The sequence below is a fragment of the Ranitomeya imitator genome, chromosome 9 (genome assembly GCF_032444005.1).
Source record: "Ranitomeya imitator isolate aRanImi1 chromosome 9, aRanImi1.pri, whole genome shotgun sequence".
NCBI lineage: Eukaryota > Metazoa > Chordata > Amphibia > Anura > Dendrobatidae > Ranitomeya > Ranitomeya imitator.
The window spans coordinates 144,617,033-144,641,177 of NC_091290.1; the positions used below are offsets into that span (position 1 = coordinate 144,617,033).

Below are 24,145 nucleotides of genomic sequence, written 5' to 3' on the forward strand. Positions count from 1 at the left end.
GATCGAGGCCTTCATTCAACCCCTGCTCGTCCACCTCTCAAGTTACTGATGTACACAGCGAGTCTAAATAATATTCAAAATGATAAATGGTACCGCCAGCCTGATATCCATCATCAATCTTTCTCAAAACACATCCATCTTCCGCAACGTTTGATTCCTGAGAAACCCGGAGTTCACAGATTCATTTAACCACCCCCGCTACTCCAGACGCCGGCTGAGTGATATGTGTCAAACAGATTTGCTTTCTCACGATGGGGCTTAAAACTTAAACAAAGATACACATGCATAAAAAAAAAAAAGTTTGGAGGAAATGTGAAAAAGATTGGATGTATCCGACGAACACGGCCTGTGCAATCACAAGTCTGCAGAGCGCCCCCCTACGATTGCACACTCTGCACCACTGCTTCACTCTTCTAAAGGGGAACAGACAGGAGACCACGCAATGTTGCTCTCTTTTTCCCTTGTTGTCTGGAAGGGCCCATTTGATAAATGACACGTGTCATTCTGTCAAGAGGAAAGGGTGGGTCAGTGATATATGGCTCAGCTGAAACGGAAATTGACTCTTTGGCATTGGTGAAGCTTTTCTCCACCAGGATTAGGTCGGAAAATTAAATCTACAACATTTCTAAGGCGCAGTTAGGGCAGCGGGACAACTTGTCCTTTATCCTTTTCTGTGCCCTTCACGTTCATACATTAAAAGGGGAGAAAAACAGCCATATATAAGAGCACCGAGGCAGATACAGCAAGCTCCCTTGTATGCAGCCATGACGTGTTTAGTTACAGGGAATGGGAGGGACATTTTAGGAAAAAGAGGAAGGGAGACATAACATATTCGGAAATATCACTACTTAGGCTGTATACTGCATGCAGCAGCCCTGCAACTTCACATGTTTTATGTAAGGGGTTTATATTAGGGCAGAACAAAGGAACCGAAAATATCTGGAAAATTAGGTAAAATGCCTCTAAGGCTGTGTGCACATGTGGCAGATCTGATGTGTTTTTACCTTTTTGATTTTCTAGATAAACCTGAAGCAATCCTGATACCAGCAAAGTGAATGAGAAACCTGAAGCTTCGTGCACATGTTGAGTATTTTTGACTTCCAGATTTGGTGCAGAAAACCATCTGCAGCGTCAATTCTCTGTGCGTTTTTGCCACTGACTTCACTCAAATCGGTCAAAAATGCAAGCAAAATGCATGTTTTTTTAACAGCTGCATTTTTTCTGCCAAGAGATGCAGAAATGGTGCAGAAATTTTACTCAAGGTGTGCACATAAGAGACAGGAAAAAAAAGTCCACAGCGGAGGCTGCACGGATTTGGACACTGATATCAACCAACGGTGTGAAATTTTCTGAAACAACTGACATGTAAAATCTGCAACGTTTGTAGTTTCCCGCACGGATTTACTCCCACAAAGGCTGATTTTCAGCCTAAAAATCCAGATGGAAAATCTACAGTGTATGCTATTGTGAAACTATCATTAGGATATATCTGCACACGAGGCAGAAATTTCTTCAAATGAAAACCAGTTCCATGCATTTGATTGGAAATATTTTTGCAGCGTGAGCGTTGATTTCTGCAAGCCCCATTCAGACATTTGGGACAGTGGTAGAAAGTTATTGCAACAAATCTGCCAATTTTACCAACAAATCTGCCAATTTTACCAACAAATCTACCAATTTTACCAACAAATCTGCCAATTTTACCAACAAATCTGCCAATTTTACCAACAAATCTACCAATTTTACCAACAAATCTACCAATTTTACCTATTTAAGCAAAGTAGACGTGATTTCATGAAAACTCCTGCTCTATGTGTGTTTACGGACGCTAGTTGAACGGTACGTTTTTTTGGTGCGTTGTTTCCCTCTAGGCCTAAAAAACGGATGAAAAATAGCAGTTGCGATCCTCAGTATTTCTGCATTAAAAAAGTGACTTGAAATCAGCATTAAATTGCATTTTTAAAAAAAGCAGTAAACCTGCAATAATCTGAGCAGATTGCTAGTGCGTAGTTTGGTGTGGACACTTGCAGAAAAAAAAGGAACGCAAAAAATTTTGGGGGAACGTGGTCTAACCCTTCATGTGATCCAGCATTAGGAAAGGATTAATAGACCATGGGGATTTTTTCTCTTGTTTAGGCAGGTATTAATGCATGTAAATACACACTCGCACATATATATATAGGCACATACGCAGAAATATCTAAAAATTAGCATGTTTGCAGTAATCGTCCTGCAGCTTGACATCTGCATAGTAAATTTTAAAAGAAAAAAAAAAATTGTGTAAGGCAGGCTGGAGCGTCTCCCTCCCCCTCTCTTTCATTAGCTCACTGGCAGGGTGGCACTTGTGAACCTCATTACCGAAAGAGGATTTATGAAGCTGAACCCAATGGCAGAGGAAAGGCATCTGTCAATAATTGTAGAGAGCTGTAGTCACAGCTTTGAAATCTCATTAAGTATGCACTTATCAGACATAAAGATCAAAAACATTACTCAACTCAGACAGAATCTTATGGAGGAACATTAATTAGCTACAGGCCTACAGTACAAAAAAAAAAATAAAAAAAATAAAATAAAATAAAAAATGAGAGACTTCCTCTCACACCTGCCCAACCCACAAACCCAAATCAACCAACGCTCGCCTTCCCCTCCTCCCTCCCCGTAGACACAAAAAAATAATTCTCAGCATCTGAGACTGATCAAGTACATGAAACAAGAGAGAAAAAAAAAAAACAGTTCAGACAGTCTTGGCGGTGAAAAGAGAAAAGGAAGGAGCTGTCACAATTGAGAAGGATGTCAGTACTGGCCCTGATTACAAGGGTCTATACCATTCCCAGGCCTTTTTATCATCCCTGCCATCAAAAACAGACTCTGTGTCACAGATGGATGACTGATGGATGCCAGTCTTAAGCAGCAGCGTCCACCAGTCTTGCAGGGAGCCCCCGCTGTGATCATGCCCTCCAGCAACAGCCCCTGACCCAGCAGGAAAGGAACTTTCTGGGCAAGGAGCCCAGACCCAAAAAAAGAGATACTGAATATAATAACGTACCCCCATCTTGTTCAAGTAGCAAAAAAAAAATGATAATAGGTTACTCTGGGATAATCTGTTCAGCTGCAGGAAGAACAGGATGGTTTTTTTTTTAGAGAAAACTGAAGCACATGCATAAGCCTGAGCTGGATAAACCTTCTGTGCATGGCCCTGACGAGTCCATTCAAGGTGGCTGCCCGGGACGGCACAATAGATTGTCAGCTCTTCTGAACTTCAATCTCACCTCCATTCTTATTTTTACAGCCCTGTGTGTACTGCTCGCTTGTTTGCAATAATTCTCTCTCCGGCTGTATAACATGCTCTACATATAGAATAATTAATCAATTATAAATGTAGTTAGGGTTAACCCTATTTACAGGGCACATGGGGAAGCAAATGACTTTTACAAGGACGAAGAAGCAGGAAAAAGAAATGATAATGCAGAGAAATCCAATGGGCTTTTTTTTAGAATATTTTAAAGAATCTGGAGGTAAAAAGTGCGCCGACCCAATGGATGAACCCGTATAAAGGAAGGCACAAAGGGTAAAGCTAAACGCATGCAATATTTTAAAATAAATGCCATTTCCACAGATGCGGTGACATTTTCCAAGGTTCTGACAGGTTCATGGTCCCCAAGCCCAAGACACTTTCTTGCTTAATGCTCAAACTCCAAAAATATAATTGAATCCGAATGTCGTCCTTAGTAATTAGATTGTAAGCTCTGTAGACAAGATCATGCTTGAAAACATGATACTGGAGATTTCTGCAGTAACTAAAATGCCCGTTTCTTTACCGTGAAAAAGAAGGGAACAAAAAAGTCCGTCAATTTCTCCCAGTTATGTCTGCGCCTATACAGTATACGCTTCTTTATGCAAATATGCTCTGGAACATAAGGGCTGCAAATATGTTTTGTCATGTGCCCATACGTATATCTCTAAAACAAAGCAACAGCCAATGCAGAAAGTGTCAGGGACATCTGTTTCGATCGCAGGCTCCCAAATAAAGCAGCAAGTTAGAAAATAAAGGCAGCTGAGCAGCATTCTGCTCCCCGAGACGGGCAACAGCGATGGAAGATCTGACGCCGGCCAGCTCTTATACAGGTAGTATTGTCTGCAAGGTCACAGCTCTTCCCTAACTACTAATGTATTTCTCAACTAGGTGAAGATCGCCCATAGCTCCCCACTGGGAATAGTCTGTCGCAGTCGGCACTGGAAACAGTTATCTGCAGTCCCATGTAATACGGGTGTCAAATATAGGGAAAAAAAATCAGCTCTGCACCTGTTGTTTCTAAAAGGTGGAAAACGTGTCCATCCACAGATCAGTGCTGTGACCAGGTGCAAGTCCCTGAGCACCGACTCACTATCCACCAAATAAAGAAAACACAGCCGCGCCCCGGTCTCAGGGGCTCCACAAAGGAGCAAGAGGCTTTCCTCTGGAGCCAAAAGGTCACATTGAGAGGTGAATAAAGTACCCCCAGTGCACACGGAAACATCAGTGCTGGATGATTTATTCTCTATCGTGTATTAATCTCAGATTTATCTCCAAATATATAATATCTATCTATATAGGACTTATATGTATCAAGTTACCTCCTATCTCATGTTAGTTTAATTACAGAGAATGTGTATCTATTTACATTATAGCTACGGTATGTATTTCACATCTTTCTACCCATGTGATATAGACCCATCTCATAACTTCTTCATACGTCATCTGTCTCATGTCATTGCACTAAATAGTAGAGTTGGGCGCCCATCTGCCAAATGTCAGAGCTAAAAGCCACCCAAATCTATCAATCCATCACATATTTATCCATCATCTATCTCTCATATCCATCCTTCATAGTTATGGAAATAGTAGAGTTGGGCGCCTGTATGCCAAATGTTTTATTCCAACTACTCCTGCACAGCCAAAATCCACCCAATCGAATGATCAATCTATCGCTCTCTATCACATACCTATCATCTCTATCTAACCACCTCTCATATATACCTATCTTTCTAACTCTTTATTGCATATTTATCTATCTATCCATCACACATTTATCCATCATCTATCTATCTCTCATATCCATCTTTCTATCCACCTCTCATAGTTATATAAATAGTAGAGTTGGGCGCCTGTATGCCAAATGTTTTATTCCAACTACTGCTGTATAGTCAAAATCCACCCAATTGAATGATCAATCTATATCAAATCAATCAAACATATCAATCTATTATCTATCCCTCCATCTTTCTATTATCTATCACATATCGATATTATATATCTATTATTATTTATTATAGCGCCATTTATTCCATGGCGCTTTACATGTGAGGAGGGGTATACATAATAAAAACAAGTACAATAATCTTGAACAGTACAAGTCATAACTGGTACAGGAGGAGAGGGGACCCTGCCCGCGAGGGCTCACAATCTACAAGGGATGGGTGAGAATACAGTAGGTGAGGGTAGAGCTGGTCGTGCAGTGGTTTGGTCGATTGGTGATTACTGCAGGTTGTAGGCTTGTCAGAAGAGGTGGGTCTTCAGGTTCTTTTTGAAGGTTTCGATGGTAGGTGAGAGTCTGATATCATGGGGTAGAGAGTTCCAGAGTAGGGGTGATGCGCGAGAGAAATCTTGTATGTGATTGTGAGAAGAGGAGATAAGAGGAGAGTAGAGAAGATCTTGTGAGGATCGGAGGTTGCGTGTAGGTAAGTACCTGGAGACGAGGTCACAGATGTATGGAGGGGACAGGTTGTGGATGGGTTTGTACGTCATGGTTAGGTTTTTGTACTGGAGTCTCTGGGCAATGGGGAGCCAGTGAAGGGACTGACAGAGGGGAGAGGCCGGGGAATAGCGGGGGGACAGGTGGATTAGTCGGGCAGCAGAGTTTAGAATAGATTGGAGGGGTGCGAGAGTGTTCGAGGGGAGGCCACAGAGCATCTATAATAACTATGAGAGGTGGATAGAAAGATGGATATGAGAGATAGATAGATGATGAATAAATATGTGATGGATAGATAAATATGTAATAAAGAGCCACTATCCATCTATATATCTCTTGAGCTCTCTATATTATATCTACCTAATATATATCTATCCTCATATCGCTATATATATATATATATATATATCTCATATCGATCTATCTATCCACCTCTCAAATGTACCTACCCATCTATCTATCTATCCTCATATTTCTCTATCTCTGCATATAACAGAGTTGGGCGCCTATAAGCCACATGTTATATTGCAACTATTGCTCCATAGCCAAAAAGCCAAAATCCACCAGATGAAGCTCCTTACTGTCTGCACCACAATGGAAAAGGGGAAATAAAATGATCACTGGTTTTGCAAGGAGCCATAAAAGTTTCACGCATCCTATTCAAGGCTGACGGATTCTTCCACGGAGTCATCTTCATAAGTAACATAGGTTTCCTTTGGCGCCTTCACAATGCCAATCAACGGGAGCGCAACGCAAATATTACTCACTACAAGAAATAACCAACAGGCCATTCTGCAATTCAAACCACCTAGGAAATGCTTATTTGGAGAATTACAAGGGGTCGGTTTGCAGTCTTATTTTTCCATATGCTTTACAGCGCCGTGTGTAACATTTATGTGATTAAAGCAATTACAATCCTGGTAAATTAATTATAAAATACCTCATATTTTTCAGCCATTAAAAGACCAAACAAATATAATACAACTTTATTGACTACTTTAACAACAGAGGGGAAAGAGTCCTAAAAAATGTGTAAAAAACTAAAATATATGAGATTGATAAATGGACGTATTACCTGCTCCATAGACACCCCAGACCATTAACTGCTGTCAGGTCAGTATAATTAATTAGGCTTGTCTCATTAAAAGAAATGGAAAAAAAGGGGGGAAAAAAATATCGTATTAAAAAAAAATAATATGTTCTTAAATAATGACCACGCTTTTATTAATGACCATCGTTAATGGAGGGAAGAGTTCTACATCTTTACTTATGCAAAATAAATTCATCTGGCTTCATTAATATTCATCTATATTCACATAGCATTTAAAATGGAATCGAGTATTTTGATAAGCCACCAGCTAATTGTATTCATATTGTAATTTACTAAGGAGAATACAAGTGTGAAGAGGCCGCGCCGCGAGATGACGCTGGTATTACCGGCGACCTGGACTCCACGAATTCCAGGAGAAGCTTTTTCCATTCCATTCCCTCCCTGCCTTCTCAGGCGTTAAAAAGTATTATTATATCTGCTTATTGGCCTGTACTATTGACCTCGGGATCTTGATACAAACTCAAAAATGTGTCATTACCGCGTCAAAAAAGGGGTATATTCAAATGACGCTAATGATGTGTTATCTAAAAGCTTTGTGAGACGGCGTCTGCGAAGGCGACTCCACATATCCTACTCACGTTCTGCTTTCTATAGACATTTCCAAAGGTGTTTTCATTTGCACAGGATTTATTTTTCTACTTGCAGAATATCCACCAAAATACAGTTCAACCTGTTCCCCCTTTATTCCCAAACAGCTGCTGTAGGTGAAAAAAAACCCCAGTCATAATTAATAACATGTGTCCTGACAGTATGAATTAATAATTTATAATTAAAGCACAAACAAGGAAACTTACATCATTCTTCAAGGCTCAAGATTTCCAGGCAGATAGGATAGGAGGGAGTTGTGGGCAGGCGGCTTGTTCGGCCTGTGCATCCGGATATGAAATCGTTTATTAATTGTTTGCAGACCAATTTGCTAATTATCTATGAAAACTACTTTAAATGGGGATGGTACGTGTTGATTAAGCAGCCAATTTACTGTGTTTGCATGTGATAAAAAAATCTAAAAAACAACCAAAAAGCACACGTGTTCCAAAAACAATAGTAAACTTATAAACATGGGGAACGTTGCATTTTGCATCACCGAGTTGTAGAAATATTGTCTTTTATAAGGGTAATCGTTAAACCCTTTAGACCAAGTGCCAGGTCTTATTGCTAAGGCTGAAGTCACAGGGATAGGAGTAGGATACTTACGGTGTCATCACACATACAAAAAAGCAAAAAAAATAAATAATCACTATTGGTTAAGGATTGAGTTAATGTGATTTTAAGGCATAAAGTTGTAGAACTAGAATAAATGTATGTGGGTGGAAAAAGTAGATTTTATTTCTAAAGTTTAAAGTTTTCATGGGGTCCGCTATATGACAGGTCCATTTAGGAAAGTCATGGCCGTCTAACTGCTAAGCCTCGAGATGGGCATCGGAGACCTCACCAACCACATCTATATGGTCGTCAAAAGCAGAAGAAACATGTTAATAATAATCTGGAAGGAATCAAAAGACAAAAAACTGTAACAGGGAAGAGCGAGCATTGAAGCAGGTTTGTTGGGACGCTTCACTTGGAGTCTCCTTTTGGTATTCCAAGCCCTCGTTCCGCCATGAAATGCTCCCGTATTAATTACGACAACGATAAATTGCAACCTTTTGCAGCAGACCCAGTGTAGGAAACGACGAAGTGCTACACCTTGGGAATTTTTAACAGCTCAAAACTGGTGAAGAGGTACAGCCCAGGGTCAGGCAAAACGACAGCGTCTGCACGCGGGTTAATTGTTGCGACGTCTATGGCATTTTAGTGAGACGTAGGCCGGGTGTTCGAGGAGTCTACTTTCCCCCTGTTTAATGCAAAAAGGTTAACAGTACGCTAATTATGGGTGGCACTTTCCCGTAAAGCCAACGGGGTCCTACTAACATGGCCTCTTATGAAATAAAATACCGCTAATGTCACTGCAGAGATGGAACGATGCGAAATATGGAAGGTGCCCGCATCGGGGAAGTCGTCTGTCTGCAGTTACTTTCATTCTGATCCCGAGAAACAGCTCTATGACCCAGTGTAATGGTGAAGCCTCCACTGCCCAACCCCTGGCTGAAGTGTATTGCTCATAATCGTATTGCAGTCACAATTCATTCTAATCACTGTACAAAACAATCTTTACGAAGGGAAAAAAAAACGAAAATGCAGAGACTTGTGAGCCAATTTACAAAATAACTGCTGATACATCAGCTATTGACTCTTTCAGTCCTGCTCATGATAACGCTGTAGGCAAAACACAGAACAAATGACAACATCAACGACAGGCAATAAACTGCACTGGGAGCGAACACTGAAGTACTAATTGACAGCTGTCAAGCTAATGGGAGAGATGGCAGCTGATTCTCAAAACTGATTTTTTTTTTCTTCTGTCTCTAGATATCAGTAGAATTTTCCAGCCATGCTCACAATGTGCACCCCCCTCCCCTTATTCTTTCTCTAAATTCGCCCCTTTTTTTTGCATTGTTCCTTTTTTCTTTGCAATGGACAGCCATAGCTAATCATTTTGTCAGCTGGCTGCTAAGGAGGAATCTCTGTCCCAATGAACAAATGTATGGCAGATAATATGCTGCAGGGGGGCAACTGTAACTGAATTTATACTAGCAAATATTGAGGGATTTCAGTGCAAGGCCTGGGAAAAAAAGTGGATTTCAGTGTTAGTAGGAAATGGCCATCGGGTAGCCCCTAAATATAAATGGGTAAATATAATATTTTTTGCATAACATTTCACAACTGTAAAAGTCAGGGTTTAGGGTAGGCAAAAGGTGTAAACTGAACTGGGAAAGATGCCTAAATCAGAACATCGTCATTTTGGAGCTGCACTTGGCCTGTGGTGTCGGCTATGGGAAAATATTGCTGGTGTTTTACTAGACAGAGGCAAATCAAGGTAACGAAGGCTCAAAAGAGGCCTGGGTCATCCGCAGGCATAAAACCTATGCCCACACTCATTACTTAGACCACAAGCTTACAGGTATATTCCCATATATACAGTGCTGGAGATCATCTATAGTATGTCCATAGTTTGGCAACATTATTCATTATGGATTGGGAACGTCTGGCACAGAGTGGGTTAAGAGGGTGAACTCTACGACTATCCGTTAAGATCTCCTCATAGCTCCCGAAGCTGCTCTCCTCCCCGCAGACCATTAAAAAGGCCTAATCCCTATGAAATGATTATCCAGGTACCAAAATCCATTTGTCACCTGCAGCAGCAAATTGAGTTAATGCACAAGTAAAGGCAAGCAGGACTGTGTAATATCAACTTGATTACATCAAACTAGCTGCAAACCTAATTCTCCTGGATGACACTGCGTGGAGCTTGTCATTTCCAATCATTAAAGCTGTCAGGAATCCATCAGGTTTACAGCTAATTAGGTGAACACTAATGAAGCTGGCAAAACAACTTTTCTTTTTTTACGCCTGAGCGGACCTTTCAGTTTGGAGAAAGAAGAAAAGGAAAAAAAAAATTCCTCCAAGTATTCTCAAGGTTGCTGTGGGTTGAAGAGTCCCCGACTTGGCCTCACCTTTTCCCACTGCACAACCAATTTGTCATCGTCCTCTGCAAGGCACAAAAAGACCCCGTGTACCCTACATCTTCCATCTACCCTCTGCATCATGAAAAACTTCTACATTATTATTATGAGGTCTGTATTGACTCCTGGCAATCATCTGAGCTTCTCCAGATCGTCCTCGTTGTCTGCTCGGGTCTACAGAATGCACATACGTCTGAAGCTATCATGTTCCAATCAACAGTATGGCCGACCCCCTCCTTCCTTTTATTTCCTGCTTAAATAAGCAACAATCCGGCCATTCCCAGCCACGTCCATTAAACAGAGACACGACCAGTCTATGAGATCCGTGCAGCACTCCCTGGCAGCCTGTGATTGACCATTAGGCTATTGATGAATGTGCTTGTCAGGAGAGAGACAATTAAATCAAATATGAAACAAAGTCGTTTTGACGGGTCATTTTGATAGAGTAAAACCATTCTCCCGTCTCTTATTAATTGTGCAGCCGAGGTTTTATTTTTTTTTTATTCTAGTTAACTAACCTGGAATGTTATTATGTAAAATATGTAAAGTTACATCCTGTGTACTGCATGCAATAGTAAACCAACTCGGAGAAGGGCGACCCGAGCGCTGGGATATAGCCAAATACAGAACCAGCAAACACAACAAGAGCAGCTGAACGACAACGTCACCGACCCCATCGCCGTCCTGTTACTTGTATACACACAGATCTGGTATGTAAGATCAGAGATGTATTTATGGCCGACATTATGGCCACGATATTACAGCAAACTCCTCCTACATGTAAACTGTCATACGCTCCGTATAACGGCCACTGAATGGCTATCTGGAGATGGCCGCAGAGGACAATATTCCTCCAATATCCAAAGGCAAGACGCTTGGATGTAAAGTTATGCCTGGCCTGAAACAAGGGGTTAAATGAAAACAACTTTACTATCCAATGTCTAAAATGGAGAGAATAAAAAGTACAGTCATGTCGTAACCTGCAATCTGTAGTATACCCATACTATGGAAATGTTTGTGTATATATAAATATACATACATACACATACATATATTTTACTTTCTATACATATATTCAAACTGTGGCGACAGCTAAGCATATATATGTACATACCTAAAAATATATATATTGTTCACACACACACATGATATATATCAACGTATAACTAATCACATCAGCACTGAGTTTATAGGCCAATGGTAAACCAAAAAGTTTGATGCCAGCTGTGCTTTTTTAGCCCCATGACCATACCATGTATATCCGTGTATACATGAGTATATACTATATATATATATATATATATATATATATATATATATATACACATCTGTAGACATAAATGTGCTTTTTGCATCTCCGTGATCTTTACATCCAGCCACCTTGCAGCTGCTATGAAATTGCCAGCACTGATCAAACAGGACAATACAATAGGATTAAAAAAAAAAAAGAAGCAAACAGCATTTTCGCTAGGAGGATACAACAAGTCAAAGAAGGAGAAAATGTGACAGATTTCAGCGAGGCCCGGGCTAGATGAGAGACCGTGCAATCTGCGGCCCAGTCAGTGGTACAGTGAGGTCTACACAATGCCACAGATGTGGAAGGTCACCGTCTGGAACCACATGGATCCTGTAACAAGCTCGCGGTGCCGAACCTGGCAGGAAGTTGACATGGCACCGCTGACGTCACGGTGCCTGGTGTTACCATGGCAAGTGATTTATTGACGTTTATTGGCAGTGAATAGATCAAAGAGGAGGCGGATGACAGGCAATCAATCAGTCGTCACATGAAGGATGGCAGGAGTCCATAAAATGAAATCCTTTCCCACTACTCCACATGTCCTAACTGAACATTATTGCAAAATAATGTTTGGCTCGATTCCCCCTCCTCCTACCTTATCCTCCCCTCCTTCACCTCACCCCCTATAGCTTCAGATGGAGATTGCTAAATCCTAATAGGATTTGTCATATGCAACAAGGGCTCGTCCAACATCACCAGGAAATAAATATATGGAGGGCTACGCGAGGGGTGGACCACCTCACCGGCCGGGTCAGAACCAGACCATTAGTGCAACTGAATTCATCTCAAAACAAAAAACACAGAAGCGCCGGAGGATTGTAAATCTTCCTGTGTACACTGAGAACAATGTGGCACCTCTCCTAGAACCTTGGGTGAACTTTCCTTGCCCCCTTGTTACCCCACTAACCCTAAATCCATCCCATCCCAAGCGCCTCCTCTGCACAAACATGTCCTGACCCCCCAGGAAACAATTTCCTTTCCAGAGAACGATTCACAAAAATGAATCAAATGAGTGATAAAAAGTGAAAGGGGAAAAAGCTGGATACTCTGTACATCCCCCAGGAGGGAAGAAGGAGAGTGGGTGCACAGTAACCCCTTGTTCCCTCAACTTTGTCAGTCCGAGCCCAACGCTGCACACCCCAGAGAGACCCTGATAGTGGGAACAGATGATACATGCAGGATGAGTTAATGATACAATGTAGCAATGTCCACAGAATACAGCACTCAGTACCTGCAGCTCTCCTGGGCGCCTGCTGCTTTCTCCTCGGCATGCTGCTGGTCAGGGCGCCTGCCTGGGCTCTGCTGGCTCTGGGGAGGAGGCAGGAAGACGTCTTGGGGCCCCACAAATCCTCCTGCGATGGGATCCACTTCTTGAAGGTTGCATGCACCGACAACACAGCCCCGGCTGCCTGCACAGTGCAAGTTTGCGAGAAAACGACAGAGAAAATAGATATAAAAATAGAATGTGTGCAGGGATGGTGGCCCCCAGGGTGCAGCCGAGTGAGGGTAGGGGGCACATTCAGGGCACTGGGGGGCTTCCAGCCTGATCCTTGGGTCCCTGGCTCCGGTCTCTGCAACAGGCGCAGGCTGATAGAGGGAGAGCTGAGGCGTCACTCAAACTAGTGAGCGAGGGAAAGCTCCTCTCCGAGAGACATCGGCACCCACAGGGGCTGTCACTTTAACTCCTTCCTGGGGGGAGCAGCGCTGCTGTCACACACACAGGGCGCTGGGACTACTGGCATTTAACCATGTGCGTGCTGCAGCCTGGAGCAGAGACACGGGGAGGCTGTCACTTAACCCTGCCGTCCCTACACACAATGGCTGCACACGGACTGCTCGGTGACAACACGGTACGTATTCCAGGATGTGTGTGTCCCGCCATTGATGCTGCGCTCTCAGGCACCAGAAGCATGCAGATACAGATATATAGGGAGGGAGTCCCACTGATGGCCACTTATCGCAGGTACAGGGACCCCAGTCCTCTCTGGGTGGTCGGGGATGTTTTCTCTCTGTCCATACACAGTGTTTACCATGCGCACAGTCTGCCATATGAAGTGCATGCTCCTAGGACAAGATAGGAACCAAATAGTGATGTTTCTACTACATTTCCCTATATACATACATTTCCTACCAGGAGCATGCAGATCTATAGCCTGCCAAATAAAGTGCATGCTCCCCATGCAGAGTGTAGCTGTCAGATTAACTGTTTATGGCCCACAGTGTAAGGGGCAGATGCCAGCACCAACAGATGAACTGGCCCCTGTCACCTTAACTCTTATCTGTGCTGCTACAAAGAGGCAGTGTCTGACAAAGTATACACACACACACATCCGGCTCTGTCTCATTAACTCCTTCAAAGCCCTGTGCAGACAGGGAGCAGCCAGTACACACAGCCAGGCAGAGGAGACACTATAGCAGATCATGGCTCACAGCATGCCTATTGGGAGAACCCTATTACACCCACCTATACCTACACTGTGTCTGGGACCATTCTCATGCATGCAGGTAGCTGATGTCAACCCTCACTATACAATGATACAGGAATAGGCTGTCACAGCTCCCAGTATCTGCCTGGCTCCCTGCACTGGAAAGTCACAACATCCTGAGAGTTGCAGTCGTTTCCCATAACAGACACGCCTTACCTACATTCCCCCCTTTTTTTTTACATGGAGTTAAGTTCAGGCCACTTTCAGAACCCAGCATGCCGCTGGAGGCCTTATCCTAAAGTATGTGTGATTGCCAAGACCCCAGACCACATGCAGACTCGTCACCCCCCTGCTGACCCCTGAATACCCTCACTTTGTGGCTGTGCACATTCCAGCAAGCAGAAAGCATGCATCAGCTATCAGCACAGAAAGAGGGGGGGAAATAAAGAGCTACCAGGACATTGTCTGTAAGGACTGCAGCTAGAAAACTTTACTTTCGCCAGACCATTTTTCATAGTGGAAAAAAATAAATAAGACAAAATAAAATGGGGAGGGGGGGGGGGGTTCGGGGGGAATGAATGTACTTACAAAAAAATGTGTTATTGTTCTCGGGCCAGGCGAGTGGCGATGCTTCTCCACGTCCTCAGATCAACGCATGATTGACAGCGAGCACCTTCCTGTTTCCCAGTGCAATCCCAAAATGGCTCAGTAAGAGGGATCTGGAGGTTCAAGGGAAGCCCTACAAGTTTCTTTCTGGTGCGCATCAAGATCGATCGGTGAGAAACACAACTATATTCTCTGTTGTCTTTTTTTGTGTGTGTGTCTTTTCTATTAGATATTACTTGTGATCACAGAAAAGCTCTGGAACATCAGATCACTTTCTTTTTTTTTTTCTTTAGTATTATGAACTGGATCTTGTAACGCCCTTTTTTTGTTTTCTCAGAGCGGGAGACTTTGATGTCCAGGATCTTACATGTGGGAGCTGTGGATTACATGGATCCAGGTTCACAAGGAGGGAACCCCAGGCAGAAGTACAGAGGATCGATGCGCAGGGAGCTCGATTACGCATTCCTGGCTGGAATCCTGTTCACATCAGAGAGGGACGGACTCTTTCCTAGCACTGTCTTCTCTGAGCTTGGATTGCAAGCTATTGCCAAACACCTTCTTGGCTGCCAATTGCAATTTTTTCCCCCCTTTGTGTGGCTAATAGATATTTCATGACAGCAGCGGCAGCAAATCACAGGCTTCACTCCAAGTCCCAGGCGCCTTGTGCACTCTCTCCAGATCTCCAGCAGATACCAGTAGCTCTGTGCCCTTTACTTTCAGTTTACAGGGAAGAGAAAGAGAAAAAAAAAAAAGAGAGCGAGAGGATGAGCTTACAAGATCAAAAAATCTCCTACTGCCCCCATCCTTCAGGACCTGGGATATTTCCAAAAGCCTCCTCTCTGCAGATGTTTCTTCTTCACATGCTGCATTCACAGGCACAACAAGAAGACTGCTTTCCCCACCAACTTGCAGAAACGCTGCTGTTCTCACGACTTGGAAGTTCTTTTCTTTTTTCTTTCAGATATTCTCTTGATCTTCTTAACTGATGCCCTCCCCCCCAAAAAAAAATATTGCAGCTTTTTTTTTTTTTCTTCCTGAAATGCTCTGGAAAATGGGGGATTTAAAAAGCAAAAGCAAAACAAAAATAGCAGTCACAGGAGAGGATGGTGAGTTGGTAAGATGCTACTGCTGAATGCCAGAGGTCTGGGGTGCTGGTGTTGAGGGGTGATCAGAGGAGCCGGGGTGTGATCTGCGGAGAGGTAAATGCTTTCCACATCCAGTGTGTTGTCTGTCAGGATTAGGTGATTTTCAAGGAATCGGGATTTTTGCAGCCTAACCTCCTTCTTGCCTCCCTCCCTCTCTCTGTTCTATCTGCTGGTTTGGCATTGCATAGTCTTAGATCCGCCCTAACATCTGTCCGTCTAACCATTGGCTCATCCATCAGTGTCACACTGCTGCACTCTGAGAGCACAACACATCACACACACAGGCTGCCATTCACTGTGGGACCCTGCACCGCCACACAGCCCAGCCGAGGGGGCTCTCCGCCTGCACACTGCCGCTGCCAAATAGCCTGGATTTACTCTCCTATTAACTTCCTATTCCCCCGATACAGACAGGACACCTCGAACCCCACACACCCACCCCCCCATAGTCCACACAAACACCATTGCTACATTTAATCCCTCTAATTATTGCACTTTATATTTATTGTACACATAGCCTTGCCCAAGACTGTGGGGATGAAGTTGCAAATGTTTATTATTAGTGAATTTGGATACTAGAAATAACCAACAAGTCACCACGTAAAGACCATTTTATCTCAGTTTTTAGTATAAAGAAAAGTATTTGGAGCAATCAAAGATATCATAATTGTGTAGAGTAAAAGTAATAGTAAGAAAATGACGAGCCATACCCATTGCCTATCATGTATACCCATTTATTTTCTTTACATTATAACTTTACTTTTGTAAAGTTTCACAACTTCTGTTAATCCTGTTATTTGCCTTGTATAACCCCTCCCGTGCTACGTTACTTATTAATCGCCACATATTACCTAATCCTTTTCTATAGATCATCACTTCCACGTCGGTAAATGTCGACCCCACATACAGTCCAGTAGAGCGCTGTCTGCTCATAGACCATACTGACAAGAGACCAAGGAAATAAAAGCCATTTTATGATGATGATATTAATAAGGAACATATGTGCATGGTGGAGAGGGAGGGTTGTATTGATTAGATTAATAATCATCCATTTTTTTTTGGGGGGGATGCTCTCTTTTATTTGAGAGGTGGGAAGGTCAGCACCTGCATTAGACACACAGGACCTTTTATCCTTCTTCAGACCATTACATTACCCTAAGTATTGTAAAGGAAAATCAATAAGCATCCACTTCTGCTGCCTAATCTACAAGAACCTGGACACCCCCCTGATTTACAGGGATCTCACAAGCCCCTAACCTGCATGCCCTCATCCAAGCTGTAAAGCCTAATATGTCAAGAGGTGGGTGGTAAAAGCCATTGAACATTATTATTTCCTGTAGAGAGTTTCCTTCTGCTTTATTTTTCTTTTTTTTACTAGGTAAATATGTTGCAGATATATATATATATATACACATACATAGTATATATATATATATATATATATATATATATATATATATATATATATATATAAATATGCATGTCAAATGCATTTTATTCCATGTATTTGGCCAACAGAGACTACCAGGGTTATTATGTGTGCGTTCTATCCTCATTCTCTATTTAGGTTACTTGTGTGAAACTTGTGCTGCTTCAGATAAAAAGTGCAGAATCCTTTTTAATTGTATCACAACGAGTATCGTACATTTTTATGCATTTTACAGACATGTTACAATGCCCATTTGAGGTCTAATCAAAGAAAAGAAACTGATCGATTAATTCCAAAACACAAGCAAATTCGGAATACTTCGTCGCTTCCATTTGGCGACGTTATTATAAACTGAAAGCGCTACCAAAATTATCAGCTATTTTTTTTTTCCCCTTTATTTTGGAGAGAATTTCCTTAAAAGTTAACATGTGCCTTAGTAGCTAAAGTAAAAAAATAGATGTGTTTGTAAGACAATGAAGCGATTAACAATGGCTGCGACAACGTAAGCAGAGAGACTAAATTTCTACTTCTCCTGCAGAGAGTGGCTCACCAAATAATTAGGAAGATGACGTGGACCCGGACGGTGGCAGCATGTTTGATGGGGCAGGGAGGAAATAATTGTACAGAGAGGTAACTGGGAACTCACACTCTGGAAGCATTGTAGTTGCAGGATCTTTCTGTATATTAAAGGTACGGTAATTTTCTATCATTTTGTAAGTTTTCTTTTCTTGCAGACACTAGATAGAATTGTTGCTGCGGATGTAGAATGGGAATTATCAATAATAATATTAATATCCATCCTTCCGGATTTTCCCTTTAATCTAAATGACTGATCTTAGCAGACACCTCGCTGTTGGAATAGGAGCAGAGAGGGAATAATTGTCGTGATATTTTGCGTCCTAACATACAGCTTGTTTCTACCTTCTTTGCTCATAGAACGTGTATAGATATGACACTGCAACTTTTCTTTTAGCTGATCCTCAGCTAATTCAGCTACAACCTAATACTTTATAAACCTCCTTATGATAACCTCCAACAAACCAGCACAATCATAGAGATTTCCAGCCCGACATCGAATCGTTGTACAATACAGAAGAAGCAGAAGTTCTTCTTAATCTCTCTGTGTGCGAGCTTTAAAGCAGCAAAGTTTCCATCACTATAGAAAAAAAAAAATATCGATAAATGAAGATGTGATGAGAACCTTCGCTACGGTGATGCGATATACATCAATCCGTATATCATTTCCCTTCCTCGAAATCAAACACGTTATCAGGAACGCTCTCCTAAATCAGTTACGTTAAGATTGCTAATACTATAGGAAAATCACAACGGCACCGTGCGTGACCTGTCGTGGGGATGTATCGCGGGGATGATGATTATGACCCACAGGTTAAAATGATATTATTGAAAACGTCTTGAAAAGGAAGCAAAATTTCACTCAGACCCAATGTGGATTTATTTAGTGTATATGAGCAGAGGATTGATAGATCAGCAGCTATTTATACGATAGATGCTGATAATGATTGATACAGAAGATAGTCAGAAATATGACTAGATATGAGATAGGTGACAAAGATGGACATATAGATAGAAGATAGTTGCAGTATGACAATATATAGATACACAGTAGGTGGTAGAATTAGATCCATCATAATAATGAGGTTTCCCAGTAATGCTCTTATTTAGCTGAGAATGTATTGAGAGATGCAAATGTTCCCATTTTATCTTATACTTATTGATCTCTTCTGCAGTGCCGTCCACAGAACATTTTTACCTAGCCTATACCGCAGCGCTGTACACAGTCATCGGTCGTGTGTGTGAGAGAGATGAGTATATCGAAGAGGTTGTATTATAGCATCATGTGTGCGATTGCGTGAAATGTAAAAAGTCCAGCCTGGAGCGTGCAGAAGACATCATCCGGTCATTAGTGGCCTCCTTATTGAGCCTTCTGTAATTGCGATTTGACTCTAGACAGACGCAGCCCATGTGAGGCTTGTGCAAACTTCCCTCCCCGTGATTTATGGAGACACCAACACTTTCGAGGAGGGACGTGCTAGAATACAGAAGGTGTTATAGAAAAAACAAAACTGCACGGCCTGTCATTAATGCAGAAAATATTTCTGATAAAAGATCATTAGCCGACCTGGATGACCTCAGCATGATTAATGGCTGTAGAGAAAGGCTCCTGACACCTAGAAATAATTAGCAATCATGATGGACAGTTGTCTCGCTCACAATAGGATGATGCAAGTGCAAAATCTTTGTAACATGTGAATGATAATAATATTAAAATATATATATATATATATATATATATATATATATATATATATATATATATATATATATATATATATATATATAAAATCTCCAAGACCTCTCTATGAGGCCAGTGTCCTGCTTCTGTATCCCAAAGCACAGCACCAATAAAGAGGTCATCAATCAGCACGGTAATGAGCAGATTAATTAGCAACAGTTCTGTCTCCTCCTCCTCTTAAAGTTCTGGGATCTGGAGGAGGAGGAGTAATTTGCGGATTGCTGTGTACACATTATCATGTGTCTTATGGAATGTGAAGCAGTTTTATGGCCGTTCTTAGATCGAGCTTTTATAGGTTTATAGTCATTTATATTGACTTTGTGTTCACTTTTTCTTTTATTTCGGGGGATTGATGCCACATAAACCTTACAGATAGCATGTTTAGAAATGACAAGATGGTAGGCAGAGGAGTGTTCTGTATATACCAAGCCTTGGTTTGCCAATCAGAAGCCATCGGATCTTGAGCAGATCCCATCTTTACAATAAGGATAGTAATGTCTGCGACTGAAAATCTGCTCCATACACCCGAATAGGGTAATATCTGCAGAATGTGGGTGCATACTCTATGCAAGTGCACGGGACAATTGGCAGAAGTTTATGGAAGACCGGCGCTCTATGTCTTAGTAATCACACATAATAAAGAAAATAATCCTCTCATGGGGGGTGAAATGCGACTTTCAATTATTTTCTCGTCCGTAGCTTTACAGTCCTTGACCCAGAATTGTCCATGTGGGCAATGCAAAAGTGAAATGTCCAGTATCTTGTCGCTTTGTATGTGCTCGGACCTATGGTCGATGTGAGCAATCAGTAGATCTGGAATCTGGCCTATAACATAAAATCCTCCCTATATTATTCAGGATGGATTGGATCCACAGTAACCCTGACACAGGTCAGACCAGAGGTCCCAAGTCATGTTATCCACACAAGGCTATACGTACGAAAGTAAAAAAAAAAAAATCCTGCAGGGAGCCAGGAATTGCTATCTCCCTCCTTCTCTACATCAGCCATAAGAAACATTCTCATTTCACAACAAACACTAAATATTGTGATTCCTTTTTTTTCCCCCTGACTCTGAATAAATGATATTTACTTGTAATTAAAACTTTGTTTATTCACAACACGCTTATACTGAAAATCGGCTAAACTGTCGCTGCTACAATCATGTGCGCAAATTTTCTATTTTTATATATTCCGGTAATTACGTCTATGTACATATGAATGTATGCGACTGCAGCAACGATCCCTACTGCTTATAAAAATGTTAAAAAAAACTCCACACAATTCTAAAGTGAAAGAAGCGGAAGAGTTTGCTCCTAAGTGTCTCCCTCCGGCCTCTTAAATTCATATTATACAAAGGGTTTAAGTCCTGGCTAAGTCTCGCTCGAATGTAAATTGTTTTGCTAAGTAAAAATTTGCACAGCAGCAAAGTTTGTTTAGTTAATTCGCTCTGGATTTTTTCCCTCTTCTTGTTTTTTTTTTTTTTTTGTAACAATCCAGATGCGGTCTGTAAATTCTCCAATTCTCGACATATTGTGGACCCTGAACGGTGTGAATGGGAGGCAGAATCAGACCAGACTTAAACAACTTCTTGTAAAGTTTACAAGCAGGTAAAAAAAAAAAAAAGAAGCAGGGGGCATGAGAATACTTCTGTGACAGTATAGAACTACAAGTGCCAGCTGCCGGGATATATTATGCTGGGCACCAAAGCAGGAAGGCCTTTTTAACCATTTTCATGCCATGATATTTACTTGGTGATTTCATTAGTAATTTATTTGGTCAATCAAAATCTATTAATGCAAAATCTGTAAGATTTTTTTTGTTTGTTCTGAGACGAATCTCTAATCTTAGGGATGGATCACAATTGACAGATATTTTATCATTTTAGGAAATAAAGAAAAAAAAAAACTTCACTGATTTTCTTTAGGTAAAATGCATTCAAATGTAGCAAAGTCTTCTATGTATTATATGATACAGGGGGAAAAAAAAGTAAATACAGAAACACATACACGTGTACCTGGTGTCTGAAAGTCAAACTTTCCTTATAAATACTTCCAAGGTCACTCAAGGTCAAAACTGCCTTAAGATTCATTTCGTTGCAGATCCTTTGGGCAAAACTCTAAAAATTTTTTTTTTTTTTTTTACAAATTTCCACGCCTTAAGGAATTGTCCAGGAGACGATCCCCTACCTTTTAATATTAATAAGTTCCATTTGCAGATAACATTATAATTAGTTTACAGGGCATAATAAATATTAATGACTGCTGCTCCCTAAATGTTACCCCGATGTCTATTGACTACTTTTATATAAAATTTACATTCCTGGTGAATTCGGCAGCGCGTATCGGCGAAAAGCGAAGGGTTAACGCTTGTATCAATCGACGATGACGACTGGTCAATGGGACTCAAAAGTGAAAGATTTAGATGCAATTAACACCCTGTAACACTACAGTGGCCTTATGAGTGCAGCAATCTGGGTGTTTGATGTCCATCCTCTCAAATTATCGTCCAAATGTGGGGGAAGGCCGGGGGAGTCAGACGCCGAGCTATCTCGGTACTGATGATGCAGAACACAGAGGCATAATTAAACGCCTTAATTGGCAGCTTTACTTTTGTGTAAACTTAGCAACTAGTCTGTAATACGCTAATGATATCGATTGCTGATCGCTAATGGAAGCATTAGATCGCAAGAAAGCGTCGCTTAATTACCTGACCGTACCGTGAATCTTCCCAACGGGTCCCTAGCACAATGGCGGGGAGAAAAATATATATATATATATGTAGTAACACTCACCTGCTCTACATTCCTTCACACCGTACAGCTGCAGGGGGAACACAAGTTCCAGCAATTGCTTCCTATCTCCCGAAGCTACCGTATTTCAATTATTTGCTAATTAACTTAATTACCTTATTGTAATGTTAACGTTTATTTCGACGGCATTCGGCAAAGAAATAATAAAAAAAAGTGGAAAAAAAGGCAGGAATGTTGTATATAATAGAAGATAATAATCATCGTTCAGCGTTAGAATAAAACCAAATCCACATGGAATCCGCCGGATTATTATGCAGATAGAAGATAAATGTTTTTTTAAGCATGATTTAATTGCCAGGGAGATCCACCTGACTTGTGTGCTTTTTTTTTTTTTTCTATTAAGAATTAATCATATTTGTTGTCTCTAATAAAATATTTAAATGATATAATTACAATCAAGCAATGCATTTTGCGCCCCCCCCCCCCCTCCCGGAAATAATAAATTGTCTATGATGTGAGATGGGTCCTCCAAGGCAGGTGTCTCAGCAAACCCATAACAGCTATTTCACGTATAGTCAGAAGCCAATGAGGACGGGCCGTGTACATAATAAATCGCAATAAATTATTCATCCTGTGTCTTCATTTAAATAAGGTCGTGGCAGACGAGAACACATTATTCTTTATTGGTCACCTGCTACATAAGTATCTATTCCCGACACTGTGGGAACGAACAGAAAAAAAAAAAAATACACGGTAGGTTATCGTACATCGCAGTCCTCGCTTACCCTCTTGTTTTTAGAATATTTCTTTTTTTTATATATAATTACCCATTTCTCAGCTTATGCGTCACCCTTTTTTTTTTTGGCCTCTTATTAATTCCCGTCTTATTTCTCCGCACACATTGCATCATGATACTCAAAAGTGCAATAATCCGGGATGCGCTTAACAGGAAAAATAATATCTATATATTTATTTTTATTTGATTGTTTTGAAGCGTATTTATCTAATTTCCTCAATTTAACCATAAAAATGTAATGACTGCTGGAAAAAAAAAAAAAAAAAAGTAATGTAAAAAAAAATCAGATAAAACTGAATGATTGCCCTGCAAGTAACTGGAAAAAAAAAAGACCTCTGCAGGGTTATATATTAGCTGGGAGCCGTCGTTTAATGCTCCTATATTTTAGCCCTTGCTATGTATTAAAGTGTATTCAGCTTATTGATCTCCTCCATAGATGGAAGCTTGTACACTGGCAGACATTGAGCCCATTAATACACCTAAAATAATTGCTATATAAATATATATATATATATATATATATATATATAGATATATATATATATATATATATATATATTATAAGCACTCATTTTTGTATTTTTTTTAGGCGTAGTAATACCACACCTCCATATGTATTTATACATTATGTGGTTCATGTGTAATACAGATTTATTGCAACCTGACTAAACCCAAACTATAGTAAATAATATGAATAAAAAAATGACTTCTACTACTAATTAATTAGTAGGTAATACTCATACATTTATATAAAAAAAATTGTCATTGTCATCAAAAATGTAAGTTTTATTTTGATAAACAATTACAAAAAAGGCAAAAAAAAAGAAGACTTTTTGATGAAGTCTGCTGCTTAATTGTAATGGGCCATGCAACACTGCCCGGGCCCCTTCTCTATAGATGTTATGTTAATTAACATGGCCTTTAATAAGTACACAAAGGGGCAGCAATGCTCATTTAACAAGGCTTTTCAGCAGCAC

General features: G+C 40.9%; 1 protein-coding gene and 1 long non-coding RNA gene across 4 annotated transcripts in view; one reads left to right on the forward strand and one right to left on the reverse strand.

Moving 5' to 3' along the window:
• TSHZ3 (teashirt zinc finger homeobox 3) overlaps positions 1-14,851 on the reverse strand; it is an 88,037-nt gene extending 73,186 nt beyond the window's left edge. The window contains exons 1-2 of the mRNA XM_069739310.1: positions 14,715-14,851; positions 12,932-13,109 (exon numbers count right to left, since the gene is read on the reverse strand). Coding sequence (XP_069595411.1) covers positions 12,932-12,971 — 40 coding nt within the window. The 5' untranslated portion in view covers positions 12,972-13,109; positions 14,715-14,851. The remainder of the gene's footprint in view (positions 1-12,931; positions 13,110-14,714) is intronic.
• LOC138649148 (uncharacterized) lies at positions 13,429-23,681 on the forward strand. Of its 3 annotated transcripts, none has more exons than XR_011315250.1 (5): positions 13,429-13,550; positions 14,744-14,902; positions 15,070-17,177; positions 17,845-17,996; positions 21,121-23,681. It is a non-coding gene; the product is annotated as an uncharacterized lncRNA (long non-coding RNA). The 3 variants fall into 3 exon arrangements; XR_011315249.1 differs by lacking the exon at positions 21,121-23,681 and adding an exon at positions 19,058-19,616; XR_011315248.1 differs by lacking the exon at positions 21,121-23,681 and having other exon boundaries at positions 17,845-19,616.
• The last annotated feature ends 464 nt before the right edge of the window (positions 23,682-24,145 follow it).